The sequence below is a fragment of the Cyprinus carpio genome, chromosome A21 (genome assembly GCF_018340385.1).
Source record: "Cyprinus carpio isolate SPL01 chromosome A21, ASM1834038v1, whole genome shotgun sequence".
Lineage (NCBI taxonomy): Eukaryota > Metazoa > Chordata > Actinopteri > Cypriniformes > Cyprinidae > Cyprinus > Cyprinus carpio.
Genome location: NC_056592.1, coordinates 18370765 through 18392445, shown reverse-complemented (window position 1 = coordinate 18392445; position 21681 = coordinate 18370765). Strand labels below are relative to the sequence as shown.

At 35.8% G+C, this 21681-nt stretch overlaps 2 protein-coding genes across 4 annotated transcripts in view; both read left to right on the top strand.

The window, feature by feature from the left end:
* The first annotated feature begins 19 nt into the window (after positions 1–19).
* Positions 20–1811, top strand: zgc:110222 (uncharacterized protein LOC550336 homolog). Its single transcript, XM_019107151.2, has 2 exons — positions 20–353; positions 1321–1811. Exons 1-2 carry the CDS (start codon positions 95–97, stop codon positions 1545–1547), a joined length of 486 nt encoding a protein of 161 aa, XP_018962696.1. The 5' UTR covers positions 20–94; the 3' UTR covers positions 1548–1811.
* Positions 1812–2171: 360 nt separating this feature from the next.
* Positions 2172–21681, top strand: part of LOC109093416 (myotubularin-related protein 1-like) — a 29617-nt gene continuing 10107 nt past the window's right edge. Inside the window, exons 1-5 of one of the 3 annotated variants that reach the window (XM_042711175.1) lie at positions 2172–2536; positions 3827–3932; positions 18863–18928; positions 20691–20766; positions 20992–21086. In XM_042711175.1, coding sequence (XP_042567109.1) covers positions 2487–2536; positions 3827–3932; positions 18863–18928; positions 20691–20766; positions 20992–21086 — 393 coding nt within the window. In that variant the 5' untranslated portion in view covers positions 2172–2486. Of the gene's footprint in view, positions 2537–3417; positions 3639–3826; positions 3933–18862; positions 18929–20690; positions 20767–20991; positions 21087–21681 lie in introns of those variants that run through there. The other 2 variants (XM_042711176.1, XM_042711177.1) reach the window with 2 other exon arrangements.

Below are 21681 nucleotides of genomic sequence, written 5' to 3'. Positions count from 1 at the left end.
TAAAGTACTTAGCATCTTGTGGGAATTTGTAAGCTACTTACAACGTGTTTTTTTAATGTTCTGTAGATTAAGAGATTAATATTATATTCTCGGTATGAGTTTAGAGGTGGCTTGCTTGTCATTTCGCCAGCCGTACGCCACTCTTGTGTTGAACGGGGTGAAGACTGTAGAGAGCCGCTGGCGGCCCCTGCTGGCGGAGCTGCGGAACTGCACGCTCGCGGTTCACATCGCTCAGAAGAGCTGGGAGGGAGAGGACTGGAGACTCATCCTCACTGAGAGGCTGGGCATGACTGCCGTGCAAACAGAGCAACTGCTGGAGTCTGGAGAAAGGTTCGGGCGAGGTGTTATAGCAGGTGAAATCTACACTGATTTGTTAATAATTCTAATGTTTGTATAATATAAAGATTAATTATTGCATAATTAATTTAAATAAATTAAATTCAACAATGGTGTAGATATTATTCATATATATACAGTACAGGTCAAAAGTTATATATTTGTGTGGTGTGTGTGTGTGTGTCTACAAGCCTGCATTTAGCTGAAACATTAAGAAACAATATACTAAACAAAGTCAACATCAAAGTTTATCTTTATTATAACCTACTTATAAAAAAAAAATCAATTGATTTCAACATGATATTCAAGTATTCTAATATCAATTGATTGCGCTCCTCATAAATATTTAAATCATCAAAAAAAATAAACAATTTATATATTCAAGTATTTAAATTATCAAAAAATATAATCAATTTATGGCCCTATCTAAAATCTAAGTTCAAGTATTTACTGGTCATCCACACAATAACACCAAAACTTATACTCAAGACCAGAGTGTGTAGAGACCAAAACGAGACTCAAGACCAGAGTGTGTAGAGACCAAGACGAGGCCAAAACACCACATTTCATATACACAAAAAAGATGACTCAAGACCAGAGTGTGTAGAGACCAAGACGAGGCCAAAACAAAAATCATAATAATATGAAAGAACAACAAAGAAACCATAAAAAACATCTAACTATCAAAAAAAATCACTAACAACAGTATCAAAATCTGCAATCATACCTTGAATTTTTGGGGCATTTGTATTAATTGAAACACACAACAGTTGTAGAGACTGCTATGGATTTTTCAGATTCAGAACTACTTTGCTTGCAGAAGTAGCCAATAATAAATAAATACAAATTTTGGTGACTCTGCAATCATACCTTGAATTTTTGGGGCATTTGTATTAATTTTGGTGACTTTTTGAAGGAAAGACCAAAAGACCAAGACCGGTCTCGAGTGCTACAACACTCGTATTTACCGTTGTGTACGTGCAGGTCTTGTGGATGTTGGGGAGACGTGGTGTTGTCCCGAGGATATTCCCTGTGAGGAGATGAGAGAGCTGGAAACAGCAGCTTGCTTGACTGAACTCAAAATGAAATACCTTACAAGACTCTCAAACCCCCGGTGGCTCAATGAACCAATATATTCTAGGGGCCATAAAGACGTGTGGACGGTACACATCCCAGTTCATCTCCTGCCATCTGCTCCTTCTCATCCGTAACAGTGAAGCAAAGTATTCAGTAGTGTATTTGTGTCTGAGGTATGCCTCCCTGGAGATTTGCAATCCTGTGTAATGTGTGCAGGTTGTTTTTTCAACATGAAATATAGAAAATGCATTTGTTACATTTATATGGTGTTCATTTATAATGAGGTAACAGGGCTCTTGGAAAGTTAAAATAGTGCACAAACATGTAGATGGGCATGTTATTTCAGGGGAAGTGAGCATTCGACACTTCAAAAATGGATCAATAAATTTTACATTATGCGAGCATAGTTCATCTTATTTCTGTTTTCCTCATTACCTGGGCATCGCTGAACAGTCAGGATTTGGGATTTGGGAAGGATTTGGATTTGGGGGAAGAATAGATTTGTTCAGTGCCAGATGGGCATTCACCATTAATCCCCACACAATGCTATTAACATGTTCGCTTTTTTCCCCCAAAATATATTTTTTTAAATAATTATTATATTATTTTTAAGGGGTATTATATAATAACGGTATATATATATATATATATATATATATATATATATATATATATATATATATATAAATATAAAGATTTCTAAACATTAACTGCGTGTTGCATTTTGGGTAACGTAGTTGATAATAACGCTGGCGTGGCGGTGCGGGAGTCAAGTTTACGAATCCTACTGCGTTGAAGACTGATCATTAATATTCATGAGCGGAGTCCTTTCCATTGGAAACTATCGATGCAACCTAATTAATATTCAGGAGCAAACCATCACCATTGGAAGGTTGTTGTAGCACAGACCTAATTATTCATGAGCAATCCCTTTCGACGTAGTAGGATTCATGATTTCGACTCTCGGCGAGTCACAAAGTTTTAGAGGAAAGCGTTTGCTGATCCAGACACACGATGAGCGTTGGATGTGCAACATAGCGTGATTTTGCCCGTCTGTAAGCGTACAGTAGAGGATGGATAAGCGACCGACCTCAGCACAGTCAAACGCTGAAACCCCAGACAGGTCAGTGCCAATAATATCGTTTTTATAGTTTATGACACAACTCAGTTACACTGCTAGTGACGCGACGCTAGTGGATTATATGTCGCGTCGCGTTGTAGAACTAGAGTGTCATAAACTAGGTGTGTTTTACCGCGTTCTGTTACTGAGTGACTTGATGCAAACAAAACCCTTGGGCTAACTTTGAATTAAATGTTGTGTTTTATTAACCAGACATGCAGATAAGAAAGCATGTTATCAACATGAGCAACACTGATGACTTTTAACCTTCATAATAAATTATTGGATGACGATCTTTTTTAAGGGTGCACTCACATAAACTGGTTTTGGGGGAAAAAAAAACACGAACGCTCGCGAGAGATGTATACTGCAGACATATTAGTCTATTTTGTAATACGTGGAGCGGGTCGACCCCTCATGGGCACCGCTTTGTTATATCACATGACCAAAGGCCGAGTTAATAGTAAAAAATAAAAACTGTAGTTAGTCTACTTGCTACTGCCACTGAATACAATTTTTAAAAAGCTAATTGCGATTTTTTTTTTTCCCCCTTGCAAGTTTACAACTAGGAATTCTCACTTTTTTTTTTAGAACTGCATGAAATAAACTCACGATTGCGAGTTATAAATGTAAAATTGTGAGATATAAATTCAGAATTGCAAGGTATAAACTTGTCTTTTTTCCTCAAAATTAGACTATAACTCACAATTGAGAGTTTACATCTCCATTCTGAGAAAAGATGTCAGAATTGCAAGATATAAATGTCAGATTTGTGAAAAAAAGTCAGAATTTCGGAATAAAAATGCAATCATGTGGGTAAAAAAAGGTCAAAATTGTGAGTTTATAGCCTGCCTCAGCTCTGAGAAAAGAAGTCAGAATTGCAATATTTAAACTCACAATTGTGAGAAAAAAAAAAAGTCAGGATTGTCAGTTTATCCCTCTTTGTTTCTGACTTTGTAACTCATAATTTTTATCTCGTAATTCTGAGGAAAAAAATTGGAACTGTACGATTAAAAAGTGACGATTACCTTTTTAAAATTGTTTTATTATTCAGTGATTGAAACAAGCAACAATAACTAAGCCAGTGCTCAAGATGTTTTGTAAAGTAAGTATAAATATATAGTCCTGTCTGAAAGCATAGTTCAGAATGATGAATGCTATTGATGTACTTGTACTATTGGGATGAATAAGAGCCAGCTGTATATACACAGAAACTATGTTCTTCTAAGTATCTTACTGTCAGACCTATACTGTACGTCCAAACATGTACTCACTAACACTTTTACATTATAGTCCCACAGGGGCTCATGTGGAATGGTGTAAACAACTCATTGCAGCCACAATGTCAAGTCAGATCTCTGGACCCATCAGCTCAGAAATGGTTTCCAGAGAGTATAAGGTATGAGTGTAAATACGTACTGATATGTGTATATACTTAAAACACTTTTTCTATTCATACACAACACAGATCTCATATGGTTTGGATTGCATTAAGTCGATCTCTTCATCTATTCATGATCTATTCATTTATCTATTTCATGTTTTTGCTTATATTTCATCACAGTTTGGTCATTTGTAGAGGTAGAAGACTGTGTACTGAAGCAAACAATATAACAGAATGGGTAAATGCTCGCTAACTCAAAACAGGCTCTTGTTTTTCTCTTTATGCATTGCCAGAGATCTCCACCCAGTGCTTTTAGTTTATATACTCTTATGCGAAAGGCGGCACAGACAACTGCTGTTTTTGTCATGAAACCAAAGTGTATCAAAGCATTGCTGATGAAATTATTTCATTTTTTCAAGTCTTTAGGATACATATTTCACATAAAATTCTCTCAATATTTAGTTATTTTGTTGCAAAAACCCTTTCGGTGGAACTTAAAAGGTTCATTTTTCCTGGCCATAGCCTAAGATTATAAAAGCATCAAAATAGTCCAGACAACTCATGTAATAAGGGCATCTGGAGTCATATGATAGCTTAGTGCAAGGAACAGAGTGAAAACAGTCTGATAATTGTTGATAATCATTTCTTTTGGTGTGGTGTTAAAGGAGTAGTTCGCTCAAAAATGAACATTTGCTTAAAATCTACTCACCCTCAAGTCATCCAAGATGTAGATGAGTTTGTTTCCTCATCAGAACAGATTTGGAGAAATGTACAAAATTTTCATTACATCATTACATCATTTGCTCACCAGTGTATCCTTTGCAGTGAATGGGTGCCGTCAGAATGAACCTCCAAACAGCTGTCAAAAGCATCACAATAATCCACAAGTACTCCATTCTGCTCCAGTCCATCAATTAATATCTTGTGAAGTGAAAAGATGCATGTTTGTAGTAAACAAACCCATCATTAATACATTTGTTAAATAATGTTAAACCTTTGCTTCCGGCTAAAACACAAGTAGTCTATTCATAATATATGCTTTCTTCAGTAAAAAAAAGACATTGCATCTGAATCAGGAGAGAAATACACACAGAACAAAGCACAATTTACAAGTGAAAACAGTCCTAAACAGTTCTGTGTTGGTGGATTTTGATGTGGGAGGACATCAGGGGACTTTTTCACTGGAAGTAGTGTTGTTATGGATTATACAATCTTATTTTGGCCAGAAGAGACTGATAAAAAAAGTAATGATGCTTTAAACATTGGTCCCTTATGAGTTGGGATCAACTTCTCTGTTAATCATGCAGAACTTCTGATTTTCACACTCTTTCTGTTCTTTAAAGGGGCCATATAACAACAAATTAAGTTTTACTTAATCTTTTAAATTAAAAGAATTCATTATGATTGTAACTTCCAGAACTAAAAAATTATGATGAATTGGATACTGAACAGAAACATGCGTGTTTTTAATATTTTGTAAAATATATATTTTATCTATATTCATTATAATATATTTTTAAGGTTCAATAAACTGTTCCATTTCTAATTGTTTTTTGTTTGTTTGTTTTTTTTGGTTGGGGGGGGGGGTGTATTTTTATTTGTCAGGTTTTACAGGGTTAATATACAATCCACAAGACATTCATATGTCAGTATCAGAGTGTTCTGTTCAGAGTTTTTGATGCAGAAACCTAGCCTAACACCTCAGATCTGGGATAGTAGAGAAAGTGCTGAAGTGTATATGGTCCCTATTACACCTGCATACTTGTAGGTCTTATAGTTTTTTTCTTGAAATGATTGCACTTGCATTCCCCATTCAGACGCTGGGAAAGGGGAAAAGAGCATCAACCCCCGGACGGTCCCCACCCCGGGCCAATCCCCGGCCTTTTTTGGGGATATCTAACCCAAGTTGTCACTAGCCCGGAAACCCGTCAACAGCTTTTTGGCCGCGGGAGTTGAGCCGGGTAAAGGAGAAAAATCACTCTGATTGGTTTCAGTTTACCCCCAAGTGATGAAAATAAAAAAAAAGTTGGGTAAAGGGGGCACACTCGGAAGGCTTTTTAAAATTTTAAACATCTTCATTTTATAGCATAAACAACACTTTTTAATATTAGACTACGCCCCCTTGCGGGTTTAGGGAAGAGTATTTCCCTCCCAAAAGGGGTCCCGAACTAAAAGGGATGTATTTTTGTGGGGATGAGGGAAATTTTTTGGGCCCAAATCCCGGGTTTGAAGGGGAAATCCAGGACCCCCTCATTTCTTGACTGTTTGTGCAGATCCTGTATCTTAAATCAAAGAGGTGTTAGGGGCGCTTTTTTGTTTAAAATTTAAAACCAGAATTTTGGGTTTTTTGTGATTGACAAAAAGGGAGAAATTGGGGGATACAAATATCCCCAGTGAGGAACTAGCTGTTTTTTTTTTGCCCCCGCCAAAAATATCCCTTTTTGCTTTAAAAGGGGTTTGTTCCCAAAAAATAAAATTTTTTTGTTTTTTGCTTCCCCCCCGGGGAAACCAAGTTTAGGTGACGGTTTTTTCGGGGAAAAAAAAAAACCAAGTTTTTGGGGCTAAAACCCTTTGGGCGCCCCATCAGTCTTAAATTTAAAGTGGTTTGGGAATCAGGCTAAAAAAACAATAAAACAAAAAAAAACCAAAATTTAAAACCCCTTTGGGTTTTCCGTGATGATACTTTGGGAATGTGTAAAGAAAAAAACATCTCTGTGCAAAAAAATGAACAGATTAATTTTTTTTTATCTGATAAAAGTAATGTCCAAACGGGTAAAAAAACTTCCTGAGCGCTTCTAAGCAAGAGTCTTTTTTTTCTTGTTTTATTGGCGGACGCGACTTATAAGGCATTCCGCCCCTATCTTTAAGTGGCCATTGACCCCCTATCTACAATCTCTTTGGGGAGGGGTTTTAAGGTCCATTTTGAGGGGATAGGGGCGGTAAAATTTGTGTGAATAAAAGGTTAAAAAAAACATAAAACTTTATTTCTTGAAGGGCCCGATGGGTTTTGTGTTTTTTTCCCAAATCAATGTATCTTTCACAACCCAAAGGGGTTTTAATTTTGGGTTTTGTTTGTGTAGTTTTTTTTAGTTTAAGGGGAATTTTTTGGGCCGTGATTCCCATCCACACTTTAAAAGGGACTGAAAGACTGAAACGGTTTTGAGCAAAAAATTTTTCTTTTTTTTTGTTTTCCCTACTGAAGAAAAAAAGGGGCCCCCAATTTTTGGATCCCTGGGGGTAACAGATAAACATAAAATTTTTTCTTTTTTGGGGGTAAATTTCCCCCTTTAAACCACAGTATCAGGGCTTTATTTGCGAAAAAACCCCTTTCCCAGTATTTAAGTTGACGGGCAGGAACACCCCATAACCCAAACTACTTGATTTCGGGGCAAATGTTGATGTTTTGTTCCTCCCAAAAAAATTTTGGGGGTCGCCATTGTTTGGGCCTTTATCTTTTGGGAATCCGACTTTTTTTCTTTGAATCTGGGGGTATGTGGGGTCTTTTGTAGGGTGTCTACGGGGACAGTGTTTTTGTCTTCGGGAAAAACACGGTTAAAAGGGAAGGAGTTTACAAACAAATGGGGGGAAACCGTCGTATAAAACAATGAGGGCTTTATGTGTTGAGGAAAAAATTACGGAATTTGGGTTTTTACCTCGGGTTTACCCGGAGATCACAGAAAAGCGGGTTTTTAAATTTTTGGGGAAAACAACTGGGGTAGGGGTTTTTTTCCCACTGTGGTTTACCCAAAAACTTTTGGGGAAATAAATGAAAACCCTTTTACTAATTATCATATGTTACTACAGGGAATTATTTTGCAAAGAAACCCAAAGGGAGATCCGTCGCCATGAGAAACCCTTTGAAACCCTCACGGGGCATAAAAAAAAAGTCCTGAGGGGAATGACAATAGCGGAAACACTACAAAGATTGACCGTCCCCCCTTTCCCCTATAAAAGGGGGAAGTCTTTCGGGCCCAGGAACAGGGGAAAGCCCTATGAAGTCCGTACACAGGTCTCCAAAAGCCTCTGAGGCCCGGGGCAAATTTTGGAGCGGGGATGTAAACGGCACAAGGATAAAACCAGGGGGAGAAAAAAAGAGGTGTGGCCCCGCATACAAATGTTTGAAAGAACCGGGAAACGGCTGCTAGGGTTTTTTTAAATACTAAAAAGTTTTTGTTTCCCTTGTTTAGGAATATTTATATCTACATTTTTTGGGTTGCATTGGTTCAAAATTTCTTCCTTTGGCCAGAAAATTATTGATAGAAATTTTTGAAACCCTTTGAAACGTAAAGCCCCAAAACCCAAAAACTGGGAAATAAATTCCCTAAACGAAAACGAAAAGGGTTTTTTAAACAAAACCCTACGGGCGCTGTTTTTTTCTTGAGCTTTTTTATTTTTGTCTTTTTAAAAAAAGGAAGCGTTTTAAAACAAAAAAGGGGGAAAGCAGTTGAGTTTTTTCCCGCATTGGGGGCCTTATCCGTGGGGATAAAGTACTTGCATCTTGTGGGAATTTGAGCAAACTTACAACGTTTTTTTTAATGTTCGGTAATTAAGAGATTAATTTTTAAAACCCTCGGTTTGAGTTTAGAGGGGGCTTGCTTGCCCATTTCGCCACCCCGTACCCCCCCTTTTTTCGGGGGGGTTTGGTTGAACCGGGGGGGGGGAAAAGAGGGGTAGAAAAGGCCGGGGGGGGGTTTTTGGGGCCGGGCCCCCCTGCGGGGCGGGAAAAAGGTTGGGCGAACCTGCCCCGGCCGCGGTTTTTTTTAAAAAAAACCTCGGGCTCAAAAAAAGAAGTTTTTGGGGTTTTTTTTTTGAAAAAAAAAGGAAAAACCTTTTGGAAAATTTTTTAAAAAATTTTCCTTTCCCAAATTTGAAAAAGGGAAAGGCCTTTTGGGGGCTTTTGCGGGCCCCAAAAGTTCAAACAAGAACGGGCTTTTTTTAAAAAGGTTCCCTTTAAACAAAAATCCCTTTTTTAAATTTCAATGGTTTGAATAAAAAGATTAATTTTTTTTTAAAAAAAAAAATTCAAAATTCAACTGGTTTTTTTTATTTTTTTTATAAATTTTAAAAAATTAAAATGTTTGTTTGGGTGTTTTTTGTTGTTCATTTTGTTTTTAAAGGAAGTGAAAATGCCTTTTTAAAATTACCTTTCTCAAGAAATAAAGTTTTTAAAATTTTAAAAATTTAAAACCTTTTTTTTAAAAAATAAATTAAAATTTTTTAAATTTTTTTTATTTTTTGAAAAAATGCACCTGATAAAAAGAATTTTTAAAATCAAAAAATAGTTTTTAAATTTTTGGCCTTTTGCTTATAAGTGTTTGGTTTTTTCCTTTTTGTGATTTTTTTTGCTTGATTTTATTGCCCGCCAAAAAAAGTTTTTTTATTATTAAAAAAACTAATTGATTAAAAAGAATTAAATTTTAAAGAAAAAAATTTAAAAAGGACCAAGAAAAGGGCCCCCGGGGTTACTTTTTCTTATGAAAGTCCCCTAATTCTGGAAATTTTTTAGGGTTTAAAAAAAAAAATAAAAAACCAATTTAGAAAAGCCACAAAAAGAATTTTTCCAATTTCAATGAAAGTTCCACACAACAGGTTCTCATTTTTTTTAAATACTTTCCCCTTTAAAAAGGTGCCAAAAAATAAATTAATAAAAATTTTCTCCCAATCATCCCTTAAATTTTTTGGGGGCTTTTGTATTTTTTTTGGGGTTGATTTTTAAAAAGAAAAAAACCAAAAGCCCCCTTCTCGAGTGTTTACAACATGTTTTTCCCGTTGTTACGTCCCGGTTTTGGTGGTTTTGGGGGAGACGTGGTTTGTCCCGGGGAAATTTTCCCCTTTGAGGAGATGAGAGAGCTGGAAACGGCTTGCTTACTGAACTAAAAGGGGGAAATCCCTTTAAAAGATTAAAACCCCCCGGGTTTGGCCCAAATGAACAATATATTTGGGGGCCATAAAGAGGGGGGGAGGTACACATCCCGTTCATCTCCGCCATCTGCTCCTTTCACCCGTAACAGTGAAGCAAAGTATTCAGTATTATTTGTTTCTGAGGTATGCCTCCTGGAGATTTCCCAACCCTTTTAATGGTGCGGGGTTTTTTTTTTCAACCCCGGAAATAAAAAAAAAGGGTTTTGTTACTTTTATTGGGGTTCATTTACTGGGGAAACCCGGGCCTTGGAAATTTTAAAATAGTGCAAAAACAGTAGATGGGAAATGTTTTTTCAGGGGAAGCGAGCTTTCGACACTTCAAAAATGGTAAAAAAAATTTTTCCCTTATCGGGGGCATATTTCTCTTATTTTTTTTTTCCTTTTCCCATTCCCTGGGCATCGCTGAACATTTAAGGGATTTGGGATTGGGGAAAAGGTTTTTGGGGTTTGGGGGAAAGAAAAAGTTTTTGTTCAGTCCCAAAAAAGATGGAAATTCCACCTTAATTTCCCCAAAAAATGCTTTTAAACATGTTCGTTTTTTTCCCAAAAATATTTTTTTTTTAAATAATTATTATATTAATTTTTAAAAGGGATTTTTAAAATAACGGTATAATATATATATATAATATTATATTTATATATATATATTTTAAAAAAAAAGTTTTTAAACATTAAGCTTTGTTTTTTTTTGGGGGAAAACGTAGTTGATAAAAAAACGGGGGCGTGGCGGTGGGGGAAGTAAATTTTTACAAATCCTACTGGTTGAAAAAATGATCTTTAATATTATGAGCGGAGCCCTTTTCCTTTGGGAAAAACTTCGATTGCAACCTAAAAAATTTCGGAGAAAACCCATCCCCCTTTGGGAAGGGTTGTAGAAACAGCCAAATTATTTGGGGCAACCCTTTCGAGGGAGTGGGATTCTTTATTTGACTCTCGGCGAGTCAAAAAAAGGTTTTAAAAAGGAAAATCGTTTTTTGGCCTAAAATTCCAAGCCCCAAACAAAATTGGCCTTTTTTTTGGAATGTGGAACCCCCATAAAGTCGGGGGGAAATTTTTGCCCTTTTCTTTTAAAGGGCCAAAAAGGGTAAAAAAAGGGTTTTTTGGCAAAAAAACGAAACCGGACCCCAGCCCCCAAATTCAAACGTTTTTTAAACCCCAAAAAAAATGGGAAAAAAAAAAAAAAAAGAAAAAAAAAAAAAAAAAAAAAATTAAACCCCCAAAAAAAAAAATTTTTAAAAAACAAAAGGAAAATAAAAAAAACCCCTTTTAAAGAAAACAAAAAAAGGGAAAAAAAAAAATTTTTTTAAACCCAAAAAAAAAAAAAAAAAAAAAAAAAGAAAATAAAAAAAAAATAAAAAAGGAAAAAAAAAAAAAAGGGGGGGAAAAAAAAAACAAAAAAAACCCGCGCGCGGGGAGAGGATACTCCCGACATATTGTCTTTTTTGTAATACTGGAGGGGGTCGACCCCTCAGGGCCCCCGTTTTTGTTATATCAAAACCCAAAAGGCCGAGAAAATAGAAAAAATAAACAACTGGTTGTCTCCCTGTTTCTGCCAACAATAAAATTTTTTAAAAAGCTAATTGCGTTTTTTTTTTTTTCCCCCCCTTTTCAATTTTAAAAACCTGGGAAATTTCTCCATTTTTTTTTTAAAACTGCATGAAAAAAAATAAATTTTTGGGTTTAAAAATTTTAAAAATTGGAGATATAATTCAGAATTGCAAGGTAAAACTTGTTTTTTTTTTCCTAAAAATTGACTAAAACTCACAATTGAATTTACTTTCCCTTTGAAAAAGTTTGTCAGAATTGCAAGATCTAAAGGGTTCAGATTTGTAAAAAAAAAAGTCGAATTTGGGGAATAAAAATGCAATCTTTGTGGGAAAAAAAGGTCAAAATTGGGGAGTTTATGGGCCCGGGCCTCAGCTCTAAAAAGAATCAAATTGAAATTTTTAAAAACTAAAAATTTGGGGGGGAAAAAAAAAAGTAGGTTTGTCAGTTTACCCCTCTTTGTTTCTGATTTTTGAAAACTAAAATTTTTTTAATCTCGAATTTTTAGGAAAAAAATTGGAACTGTACGATTAAAAATTAAACGATTCCCTTTTTTAAAAATTTTTTTTATTTTCAGTGATTAAACAAGCCCCAAAAACCCAAGCCCCGTGCTTTGAGTTTGTAAAGTAAGTATAAAAATATAGTCCTGTCTGAAAGCATAGTTCAGAAAATGAATGCATTTAAATTTCTTGTACTATTGGGATAAAAAGGCCAGCTTTATACACAGAAACCCATGGTTTTTTTAAGGGTCTTACTGTCAAATTTTACTGTTTCTCCAAAAGGGACCCCCTAAACACTTTTACAAATTTTAGTCCCCCCAGGGGCTCATGTGGGGAAAGGGGTTTTAAAAAACTTTGCAGCCACAATGTCAAGTCAGATCTCTGGACCCAAACAGCTCAGAAAAGGTTTTCCAAAAGAGTATTTAAAGGGATGAGTTTTAAATACTTTCGATATGTTTTATTAAATTTTAAAAAAAACTTTTTCTATTCATACCAACCCCAGATCGATATGGGGTTTTGGGTTGCATTAAGGCCTCCCCTTCTCTATTCATGATCTATCATTTATTTTATTTCCTTTTTTTGCTTATTTTTTCAAACACAGGTTTTGGGCATTGTAGGGAGGTAGAAAAATGTGTACTGAAAAAAAACAAAAAACAAATTGGTTAAAAGCCGCTAAAAATCAAAACAGGTCTTTTTTTTCCCCCTTTATATGGCCAGAGATCTCCAACCCCGTGCTTTTAGTTTATATACTTTATGGAAAGGCGGGGCCCCGACAACGCGGGTTTTTTTCATGAAACCCAAAGGGGATCAAGCCTTGCTGAAAGAAAATTTTTTCATTTTTTTTTAAATCTTTGGATACATATTTCACTTAAAATTTTTCCCCAATATTTGTTTTTTTGTTGCAAAAACCCTTTCCCGGGGGAAATTTAAAAAGGGTTTATTTTTCCGGGCCCAAACCTAAATTTAAAAGGGATCCAAAAAAAAGTCCCGGGCAATCTTAAAAAGGGCCTCTGGGTCATATGATACTTTAAACAAAGGGCCCGAGTGAAAACATTTTATAAAGGGGGATAATTTATTTTTTGGTTTTTGGGGTTAAAGGGTAGTTCCCAAAAATGACATTTGTTAAAATCTCCCCACCCTCAAAATTTATCCCAAATGTAGTAATTTTTTTTTCCCATCAAAAAAAGTTTTGGGAAATGTACAAAATTTCATTAAAATCTTAAATTTATTTTCTCACCAGTGTATCCTTTTCAGTGAATTTTGGGGGCCTCAGAAGAACCTCCAAACACTGGAAAAAATCCCCCAAAAATCCCCAAGTCCTTTCCCTTTGCCAAGGGCCATTTAATTTTAAAATCTTGGGGAAGTAAAAAAGGATTTTTAGTAAACAAACCCTCATTAATACATTTTTTAAAAGTTAAAAACCTTTTCTTCCCCGGGTTTAAAAAACAATTTTCCATTAAATATCTTTTTTCAAATTAAAAAAAAAACATTTCACTGAATTTAGGGGAGGAAAAAAAAAACGAAAAAACAAAGCAAAATTTACAAATGGAAAACCCGTCCCCAAAAAAAGTTCTGGGTTGGTGGGTTTTGATGTGGGAGGACATCAGGGGACTTTTTCACTGGAAGTGGTTGTTATGGATTATAAAACTTATTTTTGGGCCCAAAAAGACTGATAAAAAAAATAGGGTGCTTTAAAAAATTGGGGCCCTTAGAGTTGGGATCAAATTCCCCTTTAATCATGCAGAAATTTGATTTTCCCCAATTTTTTCTGTTCTTTAAAAGGGGCCCTAAACCAAAAAAATTAAGTTTTACCCTTTAAACTTTTTAAAAAATTTAAAAAAATTCATTTGATTGTAACTTCCGAAAATAAAAAAATTTTGATGAAATTGGATACTGAACAGAAACATGGTGTTTTTAATATTTTGTAAAATTATATTTTTTTCTATATTTTAAAAATATATTTTTTTAAAGGGGGAAAAAAACTGTTCCCTTTTTAATTGGGTTTTTTTTTTGGTTTTTGGTTTTTTTTGGGTTTTTGGGGGGGGGGTTTTTTTAATTTTTCAGGGGTTTTTCAGGGTTTAAAATCAATCCACAAACTTCATATGGCCCAAAATTTTCAGGTGTTCCCGTTCAGATTTTTTTTATGCAGAACCTAAACCTAAAAACCTCGATCTGGGAAAGTAAGGGGGGGGCTGGGGTTTTATATGGTCCCTATTCCCCCTGCTACTTGTAGTTCTTTTAAATTTTTTGAAATGAGGGGCTTGCACAAAATTTCGGTGTGATTAATGACTGGAATGTTTTTGCTCTTTTTTTTTTCCTTTTTTTCCCCCATTTTTTCTCTTTGTTTTTCTCTGTTTTGGGGTTTTGGGGTTTTTTTTTGGGCAGGCTGTGAATTTGGGGGGTAAAAAAGGTTTCTCTTTGGAAAATGGAAAACCCCCAAACAGACCCGCCTCCTCTTCGGCAAGTCTCTTTTTTTGTTGTGTGTTTTTGTTTGTGTGGTTTGTGTGGGGTGTGGGGTGGAAAAGAGAGAAAAAGGGGAGAGAGAGACCTGTTTTAAAAATATTTGACAAAGTTACTAACAGGAAATGAACTATCTGTCTGTCTGTCCCTATAAATTAAATCCTATCTATCCTTTTTATCTATCTAATTCTATCTATCTTATCTATCTATCATCTTCTATCTGTCTATCTATCTGTCTGTTCTGTCTATCATCTATTTAAACAATGTCTTTTCTGTTTTTTTATCCAAAAAAAAAATTTAAAAAAAATGTCCAAATTTCTTTTTATTGTCTGGTAATTTTAATGAACTGTTTCACTTTATTTAATAGATCACTGAAGGGGTGAATACAGTGTTTTGACTCCCTATGCCCTTATGAAATATCCCCCACCCCTGCCATTTTTTTTTCAGGGCTTTATTTTGGCCTTTATGCTTTAACAGATTTCCATAGATCTTTAGTTTTTTGTGAAGGTTTAAGCCCGTTTTAAACCCCCAGCGGGCCCCGTTGTCCGCAGCTGGACTGGGAACAGATTGACTGAATTCTTGATACCTCCAAAGAGTTTTCATAACCCGGGCCCAAAAAGGGGTTTTGTCACTGCAGGGGAAACCGGGCCCACAACCCCCTTTTTTTCCCGCTGAGCTCCCTACGCTCCTTGTCAACAATTTTGGGTCACAGGAAAAAAGAATTTTTTGGGCCATAACTGTGATTTTTAGGTCTGGAAAGAGTAATATAAAAGGCTTTTATACGGCATATTAGTAAAATTTTTTTTTTAGTTACTGGTGGAAAATTTCCATCAATATTTGGGGTGGTGTGGGGTTTTCCCGGGAAGGTTTTCCTGAGGTTTTTTAGAGTTTATTTAAACTATGTGAAGAAGGGGCATTTCCCTTTTGTCAAAATTAAAGAAAGCATCTAAAAATATGAATCTCAAGTATTTTGCTCTTTCTAATTTTTCGGCATCAGCAGTTGGGTTTAATATATTTTTTTTCAGGGGTTCCAAAATTAACCGCCCGCCTTCTTGGTTTTCGTTTACAACCTTCGCCCCGCGCTGGGTTTTCTTTAGGGGGAGAGAGAACTTAAAGTCCCCGAAAGGGGGTAAAAAAGGAAACCCATGAGAGGTTTTTTGGGATTTTTTTCTGACCCCTGAGTTTTATTTTTAAAAAATCACCCTTTTTTTTAAATTTTTTTTTGTGTGTGGGTTTTTTTATTAGAGATTTTCCCCAAAAGTTTTTAATAAGTTTGGTTTTGGGAAGGGAAACCCCACTATTAAATGTACCCTAGTAGAAAAGAAAATAAAAAAAATCGTAAGAATTGGGCCTATTTTTGGGACCCCGAAAAATCCCTAGAGCATTGGGCTCTGGGTTTTTTCTCTTATGCCCGTTTTTCCCAAAAAACCATCTAAAAAACACCCTAGCAAATGCATAGCAATGCCCTGGCAAAATGTACCAGTTTTTTTGGGCGGCAGCCTCAAAAAAGTGGGCTATTCTGATTATGTAAGGTAAAAAAACATTAACCTAATTGCAAAAAAAACAAAAATGCCAACCTTTCTGGGTTTTTTAAAAACGTATTTTAAAAAGTGGCTTATGTCTTTATTAATCAGAATTTTGTATAATTTTGCCTTATGCCTTATTCAGAATTTTTGTCCGGGGATAAATTATGCTGAGATGGAAAATTTTCCCAAAAGGAACATGTAAACGCTTATTTAAAAAATTTTTCCCTTAATAGAAAATGATTTTCATATCAAAAGTGTGACAAAGGGGCCCCAAAAGCCGGGAAAAAAAGGGAGGGTCAGATGGAAGAGGCCCCCCGGTTTTTCCCGGGGGAAACCCTCAAGGTATTGGTAAGGGAAATTAACAATTTTCTTTGGGGCTCTTTTTTCGAGGGGGTATTAGTATAGAACAATCATGAAGCATAGCAAAAACCCAAACCCTAAAAAGAAAAAATTCTATTGGGTCCAAGGGCAGCAAACTTAAAATTGTCAATTTTCCCTTTTTTGACAGTATAGTTAAGGGCTTTCCCAAAAGTGTCCATGTCAAGGGGAGATTAACTTTTTATGTGTTGTGTTTTTTTTTAGTCCCAAGACGTCAGGGATTCTGTCCCCTTTTCTGGGGTCGCAGGGGGAAATCTAACCCTCACTGACTACAAGCTCTTCCTTTAAAAAACCCGCTGCGGGGAAACACCTTTCTATTTTTAACGGCATTGAATGCAGTGAAAACACCAAAATGACATTGGGAAAACCCACTGTGGGGTCACTTACATCAAATTTTTGCTTGAATAATCACAATGTGGGTTTAATAAAAATTTTTTTTGGTTTTTTTTAAGTTTAACCTGTTTTTAAATGCATTGTTTAAGTTAATATGAAAAAAAAAGTCTTAGTTCCAGTAAATTTTTTTTGAATGAAAGAATACCGATTTCTGCCACCTTTCTGGTATGGAGTTTTTTCCTCTCAGGCAGAGCAGAAACATAGTGCTGTTCAGCAAAAACTTTCCCTTTGTTTTTTTTTTTTTTTATAAGTTGGGTTTTTGGGGGTTTTACAACCTTTTCCCCAAAACTGGGATAGCTTTTTCTAGTATCAAAAGTTTTAAATTTCCCATGGGGTTTTCAAGTAATAATTTTATATTCACAAAGTTGCAAAAAACAGGAACAGCATGAAACCTATAAAATACAAATGGGTTCGGGTGTAGATTAATTTAAATTTTGTGCTTTAAATGTTTTTTTTTTTCAGATCTCAGCAAACACAGATGTTTGGTTTGGGTTTATAAGGGTTTTTTTGTGTTTGGGGAAAAGGGTCCTCCGTTTTGGGGCTGGATGTGAAAACTTGGGGGCCATTAGCAGGGCTGGAATCTGTCGCCGTTCAGAGTCACGGAGAAAACACTTTAAGGACTTGAGATAGTTTGGGAAGGCCAAAAAACATCAGTCTTTTTTCCAACCCTTTTTCAAATTGGGTTTCCCCCGGGCCCCTTTCCCTTTTTTTATCTTTAAATTCTTTTTAACCTTACCACACTTTAAAAAAATTAATTCCTGTTTTTTTTCCCCCAAAAGGGCTTGAAAACCCCCGGTTTGCACCGGGGAAAGGAAAGGGGGCAGACAATTTTGGGAATGTTTTTGGGAAAAATTGGCCCAAAAAACGCATTCCCCCCTTCCACAACCGGTACGACTTTTTTAAAAACCCACAATGTGTACAGCAGCTGAAGGTGTTTCCCGGGGTTTAAAGAAAAACATTCCCTCTCTTTTCCTTAAACCCTCTTTGCCCTTTTTGTACCGAGAACATTTCCCGAAAATGGCTGGAAAATCTACGACCCAGTCGCTGAGTTTTAAGAGGCAGTAAGAATGTCCCTCACCATCATTTGCTCACCAGTGTATCCTTTGCAGTGAATGGGTGCCGTCAGAAATGAACCTCCAAACAGCTGTCAAAACATCACAATAATCCACAAGTACTACATTCTGCTCCAGTCCATCAATTAATATCTTGTGAAGTGAAAAGATGCATGTTTGTAGTAAACAAACACATCATTAATACATTTGTTAAATAATGTTAAACCTTTGCTTCCGGCTAAAACCACAAGTTGTCTATTTCATAATATATGCTTTCTTCAGTAAAAAAAGACATTGCATCTGAATCAGGAGAGAAATACACACAGAACAAGCACAATTTACAAGTGAAAACAGTCCTAAACAGTTTCTGTGTTGGTGGATTTTGATGTGGGAGGACATCAGGGGACTTTTTCACTGGAAGTAGTGTTGTTATGGATTATACAATCTTATTTTTGGCCAGAAGAGACTGATAAAAAAAGTAATGATGCTTTAACATTGGTCCCTTATGAGTTGGGATCAACTTCTCTGTTAATCATGCAGAACTTCTGATTTTCACACTCTTTCTGTTCTTTAAAGGGGCCATATAACAACAAATTAAGTTTTACTTAATCTTTTAAATTAAAAGAATTCATTATGATTGTAACTTCCAGAACTAAAAAAAAATATGATGAATTGGATACTGAACAGAAAACATGCGTGTTTTATAATATTTTGTAAAATATATATTTTATCTATATTTATTCATAATATATTTTTTAAGGTTCAATGAACTGTTCCATTTCTAATGGTTTTTTGTTTGTTTGTTTTTTTTTTTGGGTTGGGGGGGGGTATTTAATTTGTCAGGTTTTACAGGGTTAATATACAATCCACAAAGACATTCATATGATTTCCCTCAAAAACAGAGTCAGTATCAGAGTGTTCTGTTCAGAAGTTTTTGATGCAGAAACCTAGCCTAACACCTCAGATCTGGGATAGTAGAGAAAGTGCTGAAGTGTATATGGTCCCTATTACACCTGCATACTTGTAGTTCTTATAGTTTCTTGAAATGATTGCACTTGCACAAACTTTCTGGTGTGATTACATGCACTGGAATGTTTCTGCTCTTTCTTCTTTCTCTTTCCTCATCTCTCTTTGTTTCTCTGTGGTGTTGTGGGGTTTCTTTGGTGCAGGACTGTGATGTGGAGGTTAAAGGATTTCTCTTGGACAGTGACCCACAGCAGACTGCCTCCTCTTCGGCAAGTCTCTTTGTGTGTGTGTGTGTGTGTGTGTGTGTGTGTGTGTGTGTGTGTGTGTGTGTGTGTGTGAGAGAGAGAGAGCGAGAGAGAGACTCTGTTAACTATTTGACATGATTACTAACAGACTGAACTATCTGTCTGTCTGTCGTAGACTTAAATCCTATCTATCTATCTATCTATCTATCTATCTATCTATCTATCTATCTATCTATCTATCTATCTATCTGTCTATCTATCTGTCTGTGTCTGTCTATCTATCTATCAAAACAACTGTCTGTCTGTTTTGTATCAAAAACATTCAAAAAAATATGTCAGTTTCTTGTATTGTCTGGTCATTATAATGAACTGTATTCTACTTTATTGATATAGATCACTGAATGTGTGAATACAGATGTTTTGACTCATATGCCATTATGAAATATCACCACCCCGTGCCATCTTTTCAGGGCTTTATTGGCCTGATGCTGAACAGATCTCCATAGATCTTTAGTCTTTGTGAAGGTCAAGCCTGTTGAACTCCACAGCGCCGTCGTTGTCCTGCAGCTGGACTGTAACAGATTGACTGAATTCTCATACACCCACAAGATTACACAAAAATCCCAAAAACATTTGTCACTCACTGCAGGTGGAGCAGACCCACAAGCCCCCGTTTCGTCCCGCTGAGCTCCCTACTGCTCATTGTCAACAATGTGCTCACAGAAAAATTAACTTTTAGGGCCATAGACTAGTGATTTATAGGATCTGGAAAGAGTAATCATAATGCTTTCATACGGCATATAGATAAGATTTTTATTAGTTACTGGTGCTAAATTTACCATCAATATGCTGGAGTGGTGTTGATGGTTTCCAGAATGTTGCTGAGGTTTTCAGAGTTTATTCTAGCTATGTGAAGAAGTGCATATTCCCTTCTGTCAAAGTTAATGAAAGCATCTAAAAATATGAATCTCAAGTATTTTGCTCTTGCTGAATTTGCGTCATCAGCAGTTTGCTTATAATATCTGATTTTTTTTCAGTGTTCTAAATTACAGCCCTGCCTTCCATGTTTAGTTTACAACCTCAAGCATCGCGCTGACTGTTTGCTTTAGGCGGAGAGAGAACTTAAAGTCTGAGAGTGGTAGCAAAGGAAACCACATGCAGAGCTTTTGTGTATCTCTCTGACACTGAGTTGTATTTTTATAAATCAGCATTTGTTTGATTTTTTTTTGTGTGTGTCTGTTTTATTAGAGATTTCCCAATAGTTTACTAATAAGTGGCACTTATGAAGGTAAGCACCACTATTAATATTGTACATAGTAGAAATAGAAAATAAAAAAATCGTAAGAATTGTCCTATGTTGAGGGACCAGAATATCATAGAGACATTGGGCTCTGGGTTTGCTCTTATGACAGTTTCCTAACAACCATCTACAACACCCTAGCAACTGCATAGCAATGCCCTGGCAACATGCTACACAAGTTTTTGGGCAGGCAGCACTCAAAATGTGGTCATATTCTGATTATGTAAGTGTAAAATACATTAACCTAATTGCAAAAAACACATAATGCCAACATTCTGTATTCTATAAATCGTATTAAGACAGCTGGCGTATGTCTGTATTAATCAGAATTTTGTATCATTTATGCCTTATGCCTTATTCAGAATATATGTCTTGAGATAAATTATGCTGAGACTGGAATATTCCAATAGGAACATGTAAACGCTTATCCAAAATATCTTTTCCTTAATCAGAAAATGATGTGTATCATATCAAAATGTGTGACAGGCACTCAGAGCAGGAAATAAGCAAGCTCAGATGGAAGAGGCCCCGCGTGTTCCTGGAGAAACCATCAAAGCTATTGGTAAGGAACTTAACACTTGTTCTTTGAGCATCTTTTTACGAGGAGTATTAGTATAGAACAATCATGAAGCATAGCAAACCAACCATAAAAAGAAAAGTTCATATATGGGTCACAAGGTCAGCAAACTTAAAATTGTCATCCTTTTTAGACAGTATAGTTCAGGTCTTCCAGACGTGTCCATGTCAATGGTAGATTAACTTTGTATGCTGTTGTGTTTTTTTACAGTCAAAGACGTCATGTATATCTGTCCGTTTTCTGGGGTCGCGAGGGGAACTCTAACCATCACTGACTACAAGCTCTTCTTTAAAAGTCTGCTGCGGGTAAACACACTTTCTATTTTTACGGCATCTGAATGCAGTGACACACCAAACACATCAAAAAACCCCACTAATAATCAACAACACATCAAATTTCTGCTTGAATAATCAGCAATGTAGGTTATAATAAAACATTTTTATTTGTTTTGTTTTTTTGAAGTTGAACATGATTGAACTGCATCGTTTACAGTTTATATATGAACTGTCTTAGTTCCAGTATTCTTGTTTGAATGATGAATACAGACTACTGCCACCTGCTGGTATGGAGTTATTTCCTCTCAGGCAGAGGCAGAACATACGTGCTAGTTCAAGCACAACTTTCCATTTGTTGTTTTTTTATAAGTTGGTTTGGTGTTTCACAACCTTTTCCTAATACTGGCATATGCTTTTTCTACGTACTCAAATGTTTAGACTTTCCTATGGCTTGCAATGTACATAATTCTACTATGCACTAAAAGTATGCAAATCAGGACACAGACATGATCTCTATAAAATACAATATGTGGTTCTGGCTTAGTAGATTAATTAATTTAGTGCTGTAAAGTGTTTTCTCAGATCTCAGCAAGCACAGATGTTTTGGCTGGTTGATAAGGTTTCT